General features: G+C 44.1%; 1 protein-coding gene across 1 annotated transcript in view; it reads right to left on the reverse strand.

The window, feature by feature from the left end:
• Positions 1–15,330, reverse strand: part of LOC139367317 (plexin-A2-like) — a 346,959-nt gene that overhangs the window by 29,624 nt on the left and 302,005 nt on the right. The window contains exons 23-24 of the mRNA XM_071105532.1: positions 780–846; positions 360–506 (exon numbers count right to left, since the gene is read on the reverse strand). Coding sequence (XP_070961633.1) covers positions 360–506; positions 780–846 — 214 coding nt within the window. The remainder of the gene's footprint in view (positions 1–359; positions 507–779; positions 847–15,330) is intronic.

The following is a 15,330-nucleotide window of genomic DNA, read 5'->3' on the forward strand; positions in this document are numbered from 1 at the left end:
TTCACACCTTCGGCAGGACACCAATTTCCAGCTCTTGCAGGGTATTAGAGTAATGAGCCCAGTTCCCCGTCAGAGCAAACAGAGTTACAGTCTGTGACTGTCTTAGTGCTCCTGTCTCTGTCTCCACAGACCCCTGCTCTCCTGTTGGTGCAGCACTGACACCCACAGGATAATTAGCTATCCAGGACACAGAGGGAAGCAAAACATGATGGTGTGTGTGTGTGTGAGAAAGATAAATATGTAGTCAGTAGAGTCCGACTGTGTGTGTGTGTGTGTGTGTGTGTGTGTGTGTGTGTGTGTGTGTGTGTGTGTGTGTGTGTGTGTGTGTGTGTGTGTGTGATTGCCTGAGTGGTACTGACCAGGGTCTTGTAGTCAATCTGCTGTCTGATCAGCTTGTCCTCACTGAGGGAGTAGCGCGCCTCTCCTGTGATGGAGTCTATAGGGCCCTTCTCCATCTGCTGCTTGATGGCACAGTATAGCATGAACAGAGGCTCCCCAGCACACTCCTGGAGAGAGAGAGAGAGAGAGAGAGAGAGAGAGAGAGAGAGAGAGAGAGAGAGAGAGAGAGAGAGAGAGAGAGAGAGAGAGAGAGAGAGAGAGAGAGAGAGAGAGAGAGAGAGAGAAATAGAGAGGTAGATAGAGAAGGGGAGGGAGGGAGAGAGAGAGAGAGAAGGGGAGGGATAGGGAGAGAAAACACAGATTAACGACATAAAATGTATTCTCACTGCCACAGCCCTGGATTACTAAAACTGCTAAACTGGAGGTTGCATTAGACTCACCTTGAGGAACCTGTGAAGAAGGAAGGCGAACCAGTTGGTGAGCATCTTCTCTGCAACGGACTCCGTTCTGAAGAAAGAGGGAAAATAATGTTTTATTAGTTCAGATCGGAATTCACCCTATCCTTTGATGCTGATGTTTCTTTCTCAAATGGATCCAATATCATCTCAGGGCATAACATGAGAGGATGGAGGGACCGTGGAGGGTTGAGGATAAAACTGGAGCCATTGGAAGAAAAAGAAAACAGGGGGAATGAGAAAGAGAAGAAAAAGAAACCAGTAGAAACAGGGGGAATGAGAAAGAGAAGAAAAAGAAACCAGTAGAAACAGGGGGAATGAGAAAGAGAAGGAAAAGAAACCAGTAGAAACAGGGGGAATGAGAAAGAGAAGAAAAAGAAACCAGTAGAAACAGGGGGAATGAGAAAGAGAAGAAAAAGAAACCAGTAGAAACAGGGGGAATGAGAAAGAGAAGGAAAAGAAACCAGTAGAAACAGGGGGAATGAGAAAGAGAAGAAAAAGAAACCAGTAGAAACAGGAGGAATGAGAAAGAGAAGGAAAAGAAACCAGTAGAAACAGGGGGAATGAGAAAGAGAAGGAAAAGAAACCAGTAGAAACAGGGGGAATGAGAAAGAGAAGGAAAAGAAACCAGTAGAAACAGGGGGAATGAGAAAGAGAAGAAAAAGAAACCAGTAGAAACAGGGGGAATGAGAAAGAGAAGAAAAAGAAACCAGTAGAAACAGGGGGAATGAGAAAGAGAAGAAAAAGAAACCAGTAGAAACAGGGGGAATGAGAAAGAGAAGGAAAAGAAACCAGTAGAAACAGGGGGAATGAGAAAGAGAAGGAAAAGAAACCAGTAGAAACAGGGGGAATGAGAAAGAGAAGGAAAAGAAACCAGTAGAAACAGGGGGAATGAGAAAGAGAAGGAAAAGAAACCAGTAGAAACAGGGGGAATGAGAAAGAGAAGAAAAAGAAACCAGTAGAAACAGGGGGAATGAGAAAGAGAAGAAAAAGAAACCAGTAGAAACAGGGGGAATGAGAAAGAGAAGAAAAAGAAACCAGTAGAAACAGGGGGAATGAGAAAGAGAAGAAAAAGAAACCAGTAGAAACAGGGGGAATGAGAAAGAGAAGAAAAAGAAACCAGTAGAAACAGGGGGAATGAGAAAGAGAAGGAAAAGAAACCAGTAGAAACAGGGGGAATGAGAAAGAGAAGAAAAAGAAACCAGTAGAAACAGGGGGAATGAGAAAGAGAAGAAAAAGAAACCAGTAGAAACAGGGGGAATGAGAAAGAGAAGGAAAAGAAACCAGTAGAAACAGGGGGAATGAGAAAGAGAAGAAAAAGAAACCAGTAGAAACAGGGGGAATGAGAAAGAGAAGGAAAAGAAACCAGTAGAAACAGGGGGAATGAGAAAGAGAAGAAAAAGAAACCTGTAGAAACAGGGGGAATGAGAAAGAGAAGAAAAATAAACCAGTAGAAACAGGGGGAATGAGAAAGAGAAGAAAAAGAAACCAGTAGAAACAGGGGGAATGAGAAAGAGAAGAAAAAGAAACCAGGGGGAATGAGAAAGAGAAGAAAAAGAAACCAGTAGAAACAGGGGGAATGAGAAAGAGAAGGAAAAGAAACCAGTAGAAACAGGGGGAATGAGAAAGAGAAGAAAAAGAAACCAGTAGAAACAGGGGGAATGAGAAAGAGAAGGAAAAGAAACCAGTAGAAACAGGGGGAATGAGAAAGAGAAGAAAAAGAAACCAGTAGAAACAGGGGGAATGAGAAAGAGAAGGAAAAGAAACCAGTAGAAACAGGGGGAATGAGAAAGAGAAGAAAAAGAAACCAGTAGAAACAGGGGGAATGAGAAAGAGAAGGAAAAGAAACCAGTAGAAACAGGGGGAATGAGAAAGAGAAGAAAAAGAAACCAGTAGAAACAGGGGGAATGAGAAAGAGAAGAAAAAGAAACCAGTAGAAACAGGGGGAATGAGAAAGAGAAGGAAAAGAAACCAGTAGAAACAGGGGGAATGAGAAAGAGAAGAAAAAGAAACCAGTAGAAACAGGGGGAATGAGAAAGAGAAGAAAAAGAAACCAGTAGAAACAGGGGGAATGAGAAAGAGAAGAAAAAGAAACCAGTAGAAACAGGGGGAATGAGAAAGAGAAGAAAAAGAAACCAGTAGAAACAGGGGGAATGAGAAAGAGAAGAAAAAGAAACCAGTAGAAACAGGGGGAATGAGAAAGAGAAGAAAAAGAAACCAGTAGAAACAGGGGGAATGAGAAAGAGAAGAAAAAGAAACCAGTAGAAACAGGGGGAATGAGAAAGAGAAGAAAAAGAAACCAGTAGAAACAGGGGGAATGAGAAAGAGAAGGAAAAGAAACCAGTAGAAACAGGGGGAATGAGAAAGAGAAGGAAAAGAAACCAGTAGAAACAGGGGGAATGAGAAAGAGAAGAAAAAGAAACCAGTAGAAACAGGGGGAATGAGAAAGAGAAGGAAAAGAAACCAGTAGAAACAGGGGGAATGAGAAAGAGAAGAAAAAGAAACCAGTAGAAACAGGGGGAATGAGAAAGAGAAGAAAAAGAAACCAGTAGAAACAGGGGGAATGAGAAAGAGAAGAAAAAGAAACCAGTAGAAACAGGGGGAATGAGAAAGAGAAGAAAAAGAAACCAGTAGAAACAGGGGGAATGAGAAAGAGAAGAAAAAGAAACCAGTAGAAACAGGGGGAATGAGAAAGAGAAGAAAAAGAAACCAGTAGAAACAGGGGGAATGAGAAAGAGAAGGAAAAGAAACCAGTAGAAACAGGGGGAATGAGAAAGAGAAGGAAAAGAAACCAGTAGAAACAGGGGGAATGAGAAAGAGAAGAAAAAGAAACCAGTAGAAACAGGGGGAATGAGAAAGAGAAGGAAAAGAAACCAGTAGAAACAGGGGGAATGAGAAAGAGAAGAAAAAGAAACCAGTAGAAACAGGGGGAATGAGAAAGAGAAGAAAAAGAAACCAGTAGAAACAGGGGGAATGAGAAAGAGAAGAAAAAGAAACCAGTAGAAACAGGGGGAATGAGAAAGAGAAGAAAAAGAAACCAGTAGAAACAGGGGGAATGAGAAAGAGAAGAAAAAGAAACCAGTAGAAACAGGGGGAATGAGAAAGAGAAGAAAAAGAAACCAGTAGAAACAGGGGGAATGAGAAAGAGAAGAAAAAGAAACCAGTAGAAACAGGGGGAATGAGAAAGAGAAGAAAAAGAAACCAGTAGAAACAGGGGGAATGAGAAAGAGAAGAAAAAGAAACCAGTAGAAACAGGGGGAATGAGAAAGAGAAGAAAAAGAAACCAGTAGAAACAGGGGGAATGAGAAAGAGAAGGAAAAGAAACCAGTAGAAACAGGGGGAATGAGAAAGAGAAGAAAAAGAAACCAGTAGAAACAGGGGGAATGAGAAAGAGAAGAAAAAGAAACCAGTAGAAACAGGGGGAATGAGAAAGAGAAGAAAAAGAAACCAGTAGAAACAGGGGGAATGAGAAAGAGAAGAAAAAGAAACCAGTAGAAACAGGGGGAATGAGAAAGAGAAGAAAAAGAAACCAGTAGAAACAGGGGGAATGAGAAAGAGAAGAAAAAGAAACCAGTAGAAACAGGGGGAATGAGAAAGAGAAGGAAAAGAAACCAGTAGAAACAGGGGGAATGAGAAAGAGAAGAAAAAGAAACCAGTAGAAACAGGGGGAATGAGAAAGAGAAGGAAAAGAAACCAGTAGAAACAGGGGGAATGAGAAAGAGAAGAAAAAGAAACCAGTAGAAACAGGGGGAATGAGAAAGAGAAGAAAAAGAAACCAGTAGAAACAGGGGGAATGAGAAAGAGAAGAAAAAGAAACCAGTAGAAACAGGGGGAATGAGAAAGAGAAGAAAAAGAAACCAGTAGAAACAGGGGGAATGAGAAAGAGAAGGAAAAGAAACCAGTAGAAACAGGGGGAATGAGAAAGAGAAGGAAAAGAAACCAGTAGAAACAGGGGGAATGAGAAAGAGAAGAAAAAGAAACCAGTAGAAACAGGGGGAATGAGAAAGAGAAGGAAAAGAAACCAGTAGAAACAGGGGGAATGAGAAAGAGAAGAAAAAGAAACCAGTAGAAACAGGGGGAATGAGAAAGAGAAGGAAAAGAAACCAGTAGAAACAGGGGGAATGAGAAAGAGAAGAAAAAGAAACCAGTAGAAACAGGGGGAATGAGAAAGAGAAGAAAAAGAAACCAGTAGAAACAGGGGGAATGAGAAAGAGAAGAAAAAGAAACCAGTAGAAACAGGGGGAATGAGAAAGAGAAGAAAAAGAAACCAGTAGAAACAGGGGGAATGAGAAAGAGAAGAAAAAGAAACCAGTAGAAACAGGGGGAATGAGAAAGAGAAGGAAAAGAAACCAGTAGAAACAGGGGGAATGAGAAAGAGAAGAAAAAGAAACCAGTAGAAACAGGGGGAATGAGAAAGAGAAGGAAAAGAAACCAGTAGAAACAGGGGGAATGAGAAAGAGAAGAAAAAGAAACCAGTAGAAACAGGGGGAATGAGAAAGAGAAGAAAAAGAAACCAGTAGAAACAGGGGGAATGAGAAAGAGAAGAAAAAGAAACCAGTAGAAACAGGGGGAATGAGAAAGAGAAGAAAAAGAAACCAGTAGAAACAGGGGGAATGAGAAAGAGAAGGAAAAGAAACCAGTAGAAACAGGGGGAATGAGAAAGAGAAGAAAAAGAAACCAGTAGAAACAGGGGGAATGAGAAAGAGAAGAAAAAGAAACCAGTAGAAACAGGGGGAATGAGAAAGAGAAGAAAAAGAAACCAGTAGAAACAGGGGGAATGAGAAAGAGAAGAAAAAGAAACCAGTAGAAACAGGGGGAATGAGAAAGAGAAGAAAAAGAAACCAGTAGAAACAGGGGGAATGAGAAAGAGAAGAAAAAGAAACCAGTAGAAACAGGGGGAATGAGAAAGAGAAGAAAAAGAAACCAGTAGAAACAGGGGGAATGAGAAAGAGAAGAAAAAGAAACCAGTAGAAACAGGGGGAATGAGAAAGAGAAGAAAAAGAAACCAGTAGAAACAGGGGGAATGAGAAAGAGAAGAAAAAGAAACCAGTAGAAACAGGGGAATGAGAAAGAGAAGGAAAAGAAACCAGTAGAAACAGGGGGAATGAGAAAGAAAAGAAACCAGTAGAAACAGGGGGAATGAGAAAGAGAAGAAAAAGAAACCAGTAGAAACAGGGGGAATGAGAAAGAGAAGAAAAAGAAACCAGTAGAAACAGGGGGAATGAGAAAGAGAAGGAAAAGAAACCAGTAGAAACAGGGGGAATGAGAAAGAGAAGAAAAAGAAACCAGTAGAAACAGGGGGAATGAGAAAGAGAAGAAAAAGAAACCAGTAGAAACAGGGGGAATGAGAAAGAGAAGAAAAAGAAACCAGTAGAAACAGGGGGAATGAGAAAGAGAAGGAAAAGAAACCAGTAGAAACAGGGGGAATGAGAAAGAGAAGAAAAAGAAACCAGTAGAAACAGGGGGAATGAGAAAGAGAAGGAAAAGAAACCAGTAGAAACAGGGGGAATGAGAAAGAGAAGAAAAAGAAACCAGTAGAAACAGGGGGAATGAGAAAGAGAAGAAAAAGAAACCAGTAGAAACAGGGGGAATGAGAAAGAGAAGGAAAAGAAACCAGTAGAAACAGGGGGAATGAGAAAGAGAAGAAAAAGAAACCAGTAGAAACAGGGGGAATGAGAAAGAGAAGGAAAAGAAACCAGTAGAAACAGGGGGAATGAGAAAGAGAAGGAAAAGAAACCAGTAGAAACAGGGGGAATGAGAAAGAGAAGAAAAAGAAACCAGTAGAAACAGGGGGAATGAGAAAGAGAAGGAAAAGAAACCAGTAGAAACAGGGGGAATGAGAAAGAGAAGGAAAAGAAACCAGTAGAAACAGGGGGAATGAGAAAGAGAAGGAAAAGAAACCAGTAGAAACAGGGGGAATGAGAAAGAGAAGAAAAAGAAACCAGTAGAAACAGGGGGAATGAGAAAGAGAAGAAAAAGAAACCAGTAGAAACAGGGGGAATGAGAAAGAGAAGGAAAAGAAACCAGTAGAAACAGGGGGAATGAGAAAGAGAAGAAAAAGAAACCAGTAGAAACAGGGGGAATGAGAAAGAGAAGGAAAAGAAACCAGTAGAAACAGGGGGAATGAGAAAGAGAAGAAAAAGAAACCAGTAGAAACAGGGGGAATGAGAAAGAGAAGGAAAAGAAACCAGTAGAAACAGGGGGAATGAGAAAGAGAAGAAAAAGAAACCAGTAGAAACAGGGGGAATGAGAAAGAGAAGAAAAAGAAACCAGTAGAAACAGGGGGAATGAGAAAGAGAAGAAAAAGAAACCAGTAGAAACAGGGGGAATGAGAAAGAGAAGAAAAAGCAGACAGAAAGGAATGGTTAACAAGCATGAAAACAGATAAAAGGGTTACTCTCTCCTTCTCTTTCTCCTCCAGAGGACCAACAGTACTACTACTGAATACCAACACAACACATCTTCTGAGAGCTGGCTAGCCGTGCTGGGAAAGCATAAACACACACAGTCTTCCTCCTCAGACTCCCTCCTCTCTCCACATCACCGTCCTAAGCTTCACACACAGCTGTCGATTATTTTCCAGCTGTGTGATAGCTGTGTGTATTCTAACTGCTAACAACATCAGCTGTCATTAACACAGTCTCCAACCTGGACATGCTAAAAGCATATTTTCCCGTGTGTGTGTGTGTGTGTGTGTGTGTGTGTGTGTGTGTGTGTGTGTGTGTGTGTGTGTGTGTGTGTATTGCTTGGGTACTCGAGTACCGCCGAGCCACTTTACAACCTGGTGCGTGTAGAGGGGGCCATACCACTGGTGTACAGGGCTGATCTGAGGACAGGGATTAGGTAGGATGAGGATAACGGGCAGGTATTTAACACGCCGACCTACGCTAAGCGTGGATCGGAAGGACAGACGGACGGACAAACAGACAAAGGGACGGACAGTGTGAATAGAGCAGAGATGATTACACCTGTTCACATGGGAATAACTGAGCAAGCCGGCTCGTCATTGTGTGGAGAGGAGACCATGAGACGACGGTCTAAGAACCGTGTCCCACTTTTCTGCGACTGAAGAAGACGAGAGGCTAGAGGTTATCTCCATAGTAGCCCTTTGTTGTGGTTGATGTGGGGCCGAGGTGTGGTCGATGTGTGGATGAGGTGTGGTCGAGGTGTGGTCGATGTGTGGTCGATGTGTGGGTCGAGGTGTGGGTCGAGGTGTGGTCGAGGTGTGGTCGAGGTGTGGTCGATGTGTGGTCGATGTGTGGTCGATGTGTGGTCGATGTGTGGGTCGAGGTGTGGTCGAGGTGTGGTCGATGTGTGGTCGAGGTGTGGTCGATGTGTGGTCGAGGTGTGGTCGATGTGTGGTTCCTAACTGCTGGAGGCTGATCCTCATGACTGCAGCAGACCACTGCAGTAGATGAAGGACTTCAGTGACTACTTGTTTGAAGTGGGCTGCAGCAGACCACTGCAGTAGATGAAGGACTTCAGTGACAACTTGTTTGAAGTGGGCTGCAGCAGACCACTGCAGTAGATGAAGGACTTCAGTGACAACTTGTTTGAAGTGGGCTGCAGCAGACCACTGCAGTAGATGAAGGACTTCAGTGACTACTTGTTTGAAGTGGGCTGCAGCATAAGGGTGGAAGGAAGCTGGAGTTTTATTCACCCCATTTGAGCTGCAGGATGAGCAGGAAAAGTCCATACTTATGTCTGAAGGAGAGAGTGATTGTGTCCTCTTCAAGACACGCACACGCATCCACCTATTACCTCTCTCATCTCAACTACTACTCTCCACTAAGCCGTCATCCTCCACAATTATGCGGACCCTCCATACCCTGTTTCCAAGCTGGGAAAAAAACAACACACATTTTGTTTTTGGACAATGTGCACATTTCCCTCCATAAGTCACAGCTCCTCCTCTATTCCGAAGAAGTTAATGGAAGCGATTAAGCATTTTAATAAGCTCAGCAAAGTCCCCGTGGAAGGAAAGTGAAATAAAGGCTTTTGAGCGGGGGGCCTCCCCCCCATCTCCACTTCCCTCGTTCTTTTAATTGAGTTTCATTAATGAAAATCAGGATTTTCATTATCCTACAGTGCATTAAGACTGGGGCCTGATGCTGGCAAACAGGTTGAGGGGGACAGATCAGCAGTAGCATGTCTTTACAATGGGATAGCGCATAAACGCAACATTCCAGTTCCCTAATAACCCATTCTAGCAGCGCAACGCATGGACACGAATCTCTTTAGAAAAACACAGAGGGGAAAAAGACTGAAGGCGATAGGAAACTAGCTACTGCTCTGTCGTTTCATTTGATAGACAGGGGAAAGAGACAGAGAGATATGCAAAGAGAGAGAAAACAGAAAGCTCTAAAAGAGAGAGAGAGGGACAGGGGATGGAGTGAGAGCTCAGTGCATGCAGGTAGGGGATCATTAACGAGTACACAAGCCTCATGAAGGATGTCTCTAAAGGAAGACAGAAAGGGTTAGAGCTAGGTGAAGTGATGGGAGAGAACGAGAGAGAGAGAGAGAAAAAGAGACAGAGAACGTGAAAGAGAGCAAGATGACAAAAATGAGCCACAGCGTCTCGCTAAAAGGTTTGAAAGCAGATAAACACATTGGACTGGGAAAGGAAGCACTTTGAAGTCGGAAGGTTGTCAAAACTAAAGATCCCATGTTCAGAAAGCCCTTAGGGGGAATCAATCGAATGTTCTGGCCTGTAGACTCGCAGGTAGAAAGACTCCACTACAGTCAGGGAGGGGAACAAAACTTTTAGACCTAAAGTCTTGGTTTGGAGCGCATTCTCTCAGAATGGAAAAGGATCCTCAAAACAACATGGGAGGTATGAATAGACTCCGTATATATAAAGCCGTGACCTCGTCGCTGTACTCTGGCCTGTGTCTCTGGGCCATTCATGGAAGCTATTCTCTGGCTCCTCTCTATTGGTCATCTGGTTACATGGTGAAAACACGTGGAGTTAGATTACTGAGTGGACTATGGGCATGTCGTTTTTGCTACTGTGAAACCATAACAACATAAGGCCACTGGCAGGGATGAGTACATAGCCACCCCCTCATTGCACTCATCATATAACCTTAGACAGGAGTTCATGTCTGCTGTGCATGTACAGTTGAAGTCGGAAGTTTACATACACCTTAGCCAAATACATTTAAACTCAGTTTTTCACAATTCCTGACACTTAATCCGAGTAAAAATCCACTGTTTTAGGTCAGTTAGGATCACCACTTTATTTTAAGAATGTGAAATGTCAGAATAATAGTAGAGAGAATTATTTATTTCAGCTTTTATTTCTTTCATCACATTCCCAGTGGGTCAGATGTTCACATAGACCCAATTAGTATATGGTGGCATTGTCTTTAAATTGTTTAACTTGGGTCAAACGTTTCGGGTAGCCTTCCACAAGCTTCCCACAATAAGTTGGGTGAATTTTGGCCCATTCCTCCAGACAGAGCTGGTGTAACTGAGTCAGGTTTGTAGGCCTCCTTGCTCACACACGCCTTTTCAGTTCTGCCCACATATTTTCTATAGGATTGAGGTCAGGGCTTTGTGATGGGCACCACAATACCTTGACTTTGTTGTCCCTAAGCCATTTTGCCACAACGTTGGAAGTATGCTTGTGGTCATTGTTCATTTGGAAGACCCATTTGCGACATCATTTTCTGGAATTTTCCAAGCTGTTTAAAGGCACAGTCAACTTAGTGTATGTAAACTTCAGACTCACTAGAATTGTGATAGTGAATTATAAGTGAAATAATCTGTGTGTAAACAATTGACTTGTTTACACACAGATGACTTGTGTCATGCACAAAGTAGATATCCTAACCGACCGAAACTATAGTTTGTGAACAGGAAATTTGTAGAGTGGTTGAAAAACAAGTTTTAAATGACTCCAACCTAAGTGTATGTAAACTCCTGACTACAACTGTATTTCTCTCTGTGTGTGTCTGTACATTCTGTTGACTTTCCCCATAATATCCAACACGGTTGTTTTTTCCACCACAGTGAATCCCATTAAGCAGCTTTACTCACTGAGATCCTGCTCTTTCCTTCCCTGAGAGACATGTACAAATGTTCAGTAGCCTATTCTTAAAATCAATACGTAGAATTATATTTCAGTTGTAGTAACAGGGTGAGTATAAGGTTAACAAACCTTTGTTCGAACAGTTCATACGGTCTATCATTTATACCTCTATGAAGAATAGGTGAAATAGTAACATACTAGCAGTTCGTAAATTATTGACCTAAAGAGAAAGAGTTGTGTGTGTGTGTGTGTGTGTGTGAGAGAGAGAGAGAGAGAGAGCAGAGTAAATGCTAATTACGGTGTGAACAGGCGTGTTGCATGTCTAATGTACCCTGGTAACCCCAAAACACCTTTCACACAAGATCACACTGGCCAAGACTGGTGCCCATCGGCTTCCTCCCTCTCCTAGTTTCCCCTTCATCCACCTCTCACCCTCTGCTTTCATCTCTCCATCTCCCTCTCCATCCTCCTCCTCTCCCTTTGGCTTCTTTTCTCTCACTCTGCATCTCACTCTCTTCACCCCCCTTCTCTCTCTCTCGCTCTCTCTCTCTCTCTCTCTGCGGTGGGACGGGCCAAAAGCTAGCGTGACACTCCATCATCACCTGGAGACCGCCTCAATGATTAAAAAGGTCCAATCAGATCCTATTGCTGACCTGTCTGAGAGAGAAGCCCTGCTGCCCTCCTCGTCCATGGGCCCCCAGCCCCCCCTGACACGTAGCTACCCGACTATTGCCTCACTCACACACCGGTAGAGTCTGTGGTCAACACACACACCCGCACGCACACGTCAGCGGACACACGCATTGAGTGCACATACACGTATACACAGGCATTGGCACACGCAAACACGCACGCACGCACACACACAAATATACTTCCATGACATGTGTGGGAATGCCTTGGGGCAGTGCTGTCTAAAGTGTGTGTGTACCTACTACTGTATATCTTCATCCTGTATGTCTCTTTAGTGTGTATTATCGGTGGATAATATTATTAGTTCATTATTGTCTTGCTTTGCTTTTAAAGTATGTATGCATGTGTGCACGTTTATGCTTTCAGTGTCTAGTGACTCAACGCTACATGTTCCGTATACCCTGCTCTAAATGAAACTAAACCATATGGACAGAGACATGCAGAGAAAACATCTGGCTCAAATATATCTTCAAACACATTTCAGGACTGATAGACACAACCGGCTAAAGCATGGGGACAGCTATTGTTCTTTCTACAGCTCCCATATACACATATCTACGGGATCCCTGTTATGGATGTTATGGACAGTCTACTGTGAGTATTACAGAAATGCATTCTGCTACAGCGAAGCATTGTGTGTGTGTGTGTGTGTGTGTGTGTGTGTGTGGGCAGCAGATAGCGCCATTCAGCCGGTGCGCTCAAAACTCACCACGATGTGACCCTGTTATATGTCACATGTAATATGTATGAGACAGAACCAGGAAGCTGTAGGCTCAGTCACCCGGGTAACTTCCTGTATGTGTGGTGGCTCTCTCCTCTGACCGTGTAGCCCAGGTCCGGTGCTGTTACAGTCACTGATCATTCATACTGCACCATCATGCACTACTAGCGAGTCCCTGATAGTGTTTCTCCTGCTGCCTCAGATACTGTACAGTACGCCGCCGTATGGGCTGTGTCCAAACGCCACTCTGTATAGTGCCATTTGGGACACCGGCATAGAGGTGCAACGTTTTTCCTCTCCACTTCCCAAGGACCTATCGGGAGCCTCTGCTAAAGGACCCATCGGGAGCCTCTGCTAAAGGACCCATCGGGAGCATCTGCTAAAGGACCCATCGGGAGCGTCTGCTAAAGGATCCATCGGGAGTCTCTACTAAAGGACCCATCGGGAGCATCTGCTAAAGGACCCATCGGGAGCGTCTGCTAAAGGACCCATCAGGAGCCTCTGCTAAAGGACCCATCGGGAGTCTCTACTAAAGGACCCATCAGGAGCCTCTGCTAAAGGACCCATCAGGAGCCTCTGCTAAAGGACCCATCGGGAGCGTCTGCTAAAGGATCCATCGGGAGTCTCTACTAAAGGACCCATCGGGAGCATCTGCTAAAGGACCCATCGGGAGCGTCTGCTAAAGGACCCATCAGGAGCCTCTGCTAAAGGACCCATCGGGAGTCTCTACTAAAGGACCCATCAGGAGCCTCTGCTAAAGGACCCATCAGGAGCCTCTGCTAAAGGACCCATCAGGAGCGTCTGCTAAAGGACCCATCGGGAGCCTCTGCTAAAGGACCCATCAGGAGCCTCTGCTAAAGGACCCATCAGGAGCCTCTGCTAAAGACCTCCATGACATTACATGTTACTCATGCACTTCCCTATGGCCCTCCCGGAGGCTCACCAAGCTGTCTACTGTCCATCCCACTCTGAGATGTACAGACATACGCAGAACAGTACAGTGCGTCCCAAACCCTTATTTCCTATGTAGAGTCCATCGGGCTCCAGTCAAAAGTAGTGCACTACATAGGAAATAGAAACAAACAGCCAGGCACGACATCAGGAGAGAAAGCGATGGAAGGCAGAGCTGGACTAATTCATGAATAGGTAGAGAGGGTTCAGGCCTAAACACAATAACAGGCCCAGCCATCCTGCTATCAGCTGCTAATTGATGAGCTGCCATCAGAGCAGAACAAAGACTATTAAACAGGAGAACCGAAAACAACGCCCCCCCCCCCCCATGAATGACAACACCAACGATCACTGAGGGTTACAGAGATGCTCCACTTCACTACGAGGTAGAGGGTTTCGCTCTGTGTCTCGGCCAAAACGTCAAGAAAAAAGAAGCCGTGTGTCCAAACGGTAATCCTAAAAATGATTTTGAAGAAAGGGAACGTTCTGTTAGGAAACTAAATGAATGTTGACGTCTGAAGGCCAGACCAGCAGGACCTGAGGATGAACGCATTGTGTTCCTAATGACGGGAGATGATGGAAACTACAGGGCAGTGGTGGCGTGTTTAAAACATTATCCAGGTCTATTTACCTCTGCCTGTCAGTAGCCTCTCTCCTATCCTTTCTCTCCCATTTATTCACTCGGACTATTAACAATACTGATAATGGGATTTATACGTTCATATGAATGATTCGAATATTCCACCCTGAACCCATATGATTGTATGAAATTGGTTAAGAATCATGATGAAATTGATTAGAATCATGTGATTATTGTAATGATGAAATTGATTAGAATCGTGTGATTATTGTAATGATGTGTGTGGTTTAAGTCAGTAGAATTATATATCCGTGTGTGTAGTGTATGTCTATTATGGCATCTTAAAGCCAGACTGTCTGAGCAAAATTCGGTGCCGACCTTGGCTGAGGCCACTGAGAGCACTTCCCAGGGTCTCCCTATCTTGAGGGAGGACGGGGAGTAAGTCACGGAGTCCCCTAATCTTTGTCGGCTGGGTAGCAGGACATTGTGTGGTAATGTTAGTGTGAATGTGTGTGCGTGAGACGCCAGTGTAAAATGAATGGTTGTGTACAACAGACCAGCGCTCTCGTGAATGAACCTTTTTGACTATTTTAGCTGTTTCATTCGACCAGGATCTTACAAATTCTGGTTTGCAGACTGAGTAGCATAATTGAATTGGGTTATGAACCTTGAGAACATCATTCTCCTAACAAATACTGAACATCGTAGACAATTAGTATTGGAGTCTGGATTAAGAATAGTCTTTCATATGAGGAGACCAGTCCTTGTGTCCTTCTCACACTGCTGGGCTAGAGAACAGGAGCTGAATACTCAACACCAGGGATGGTCACCTGGTCACCTGCTAAGATGGCAGCCATTACGCTAAAAGATTTAGCACAACGGCCTGAGTCGTGCGGAAAACAATCGAGATAGGAGACAGAAGTTGGGTTGCTGCTGAATGTTTGATGAGGAGCCAGAGTTTAAGAGTTTAGAGGATAAGTGAGACTGACAGTGGTACAACTGTGGACTACAAGACTAAGAGGAGGGGGAGAGAGAGAGAGAGAGAGAGAGAGATACGAAGGAGAGAGAGATATGAAGGCGAGAGAGAGGGAGAGAGATGAAGGACGGAGAGAGAGATGAGGGAGAGAGAGATGAAGGAAGGAGAGAAAGAGAGAGAGATGAAGGAAGGAGAGAGAGAGAGATGAGGGAGAGAGAGAGGGAGATGAAGGAAGGCGAGAGAGAGATGAGGGAGAGAGAGGGAGATGAAGGAAGGTGAGAGAGAGATGAGGGAGAGAGAGAGGGAGATGAAGGAAGGCGAGAGATGAAGGAAGGAGAGAGAGAGAGAGATGAAGGAAGGAGAGAGAGAGAGATGAAGGAAGGAGAGAGAGAGAGAGAGATGAAGGAAGGAGAGCGAGAGAGAGATGAAGGAAGAAGAGAGAGAGATGAAGGAAGGAGAGAGAGAGATGAAGGAAGGAGAGAGAGAGATGAAGGAAGGAGAGAGAGAGAGATGCAGGAAGGAGAGAGAGAGAGATGAAGGAAGGAGAGAGAGAGATGAAGGAAGGAGAGAGGGAGAGAGAGA

Source organism: Oncorhynchus clarkii, chromosome 16 (genome assembly GCF_045791955.1).
Source record: "Oncorhynchus clarkii lewisi isolate Uvic-CL-2024 chromosome 16, UVic_Ocla_1.0, whole genome shotgun sequence".
Lineage (NCBI taxonomy): Eukaryota > Metazoa > Chordata > Actinopteri > Salmoniformes > Salmonidae > Oncorhynchus > Oncorhynchus clarkii.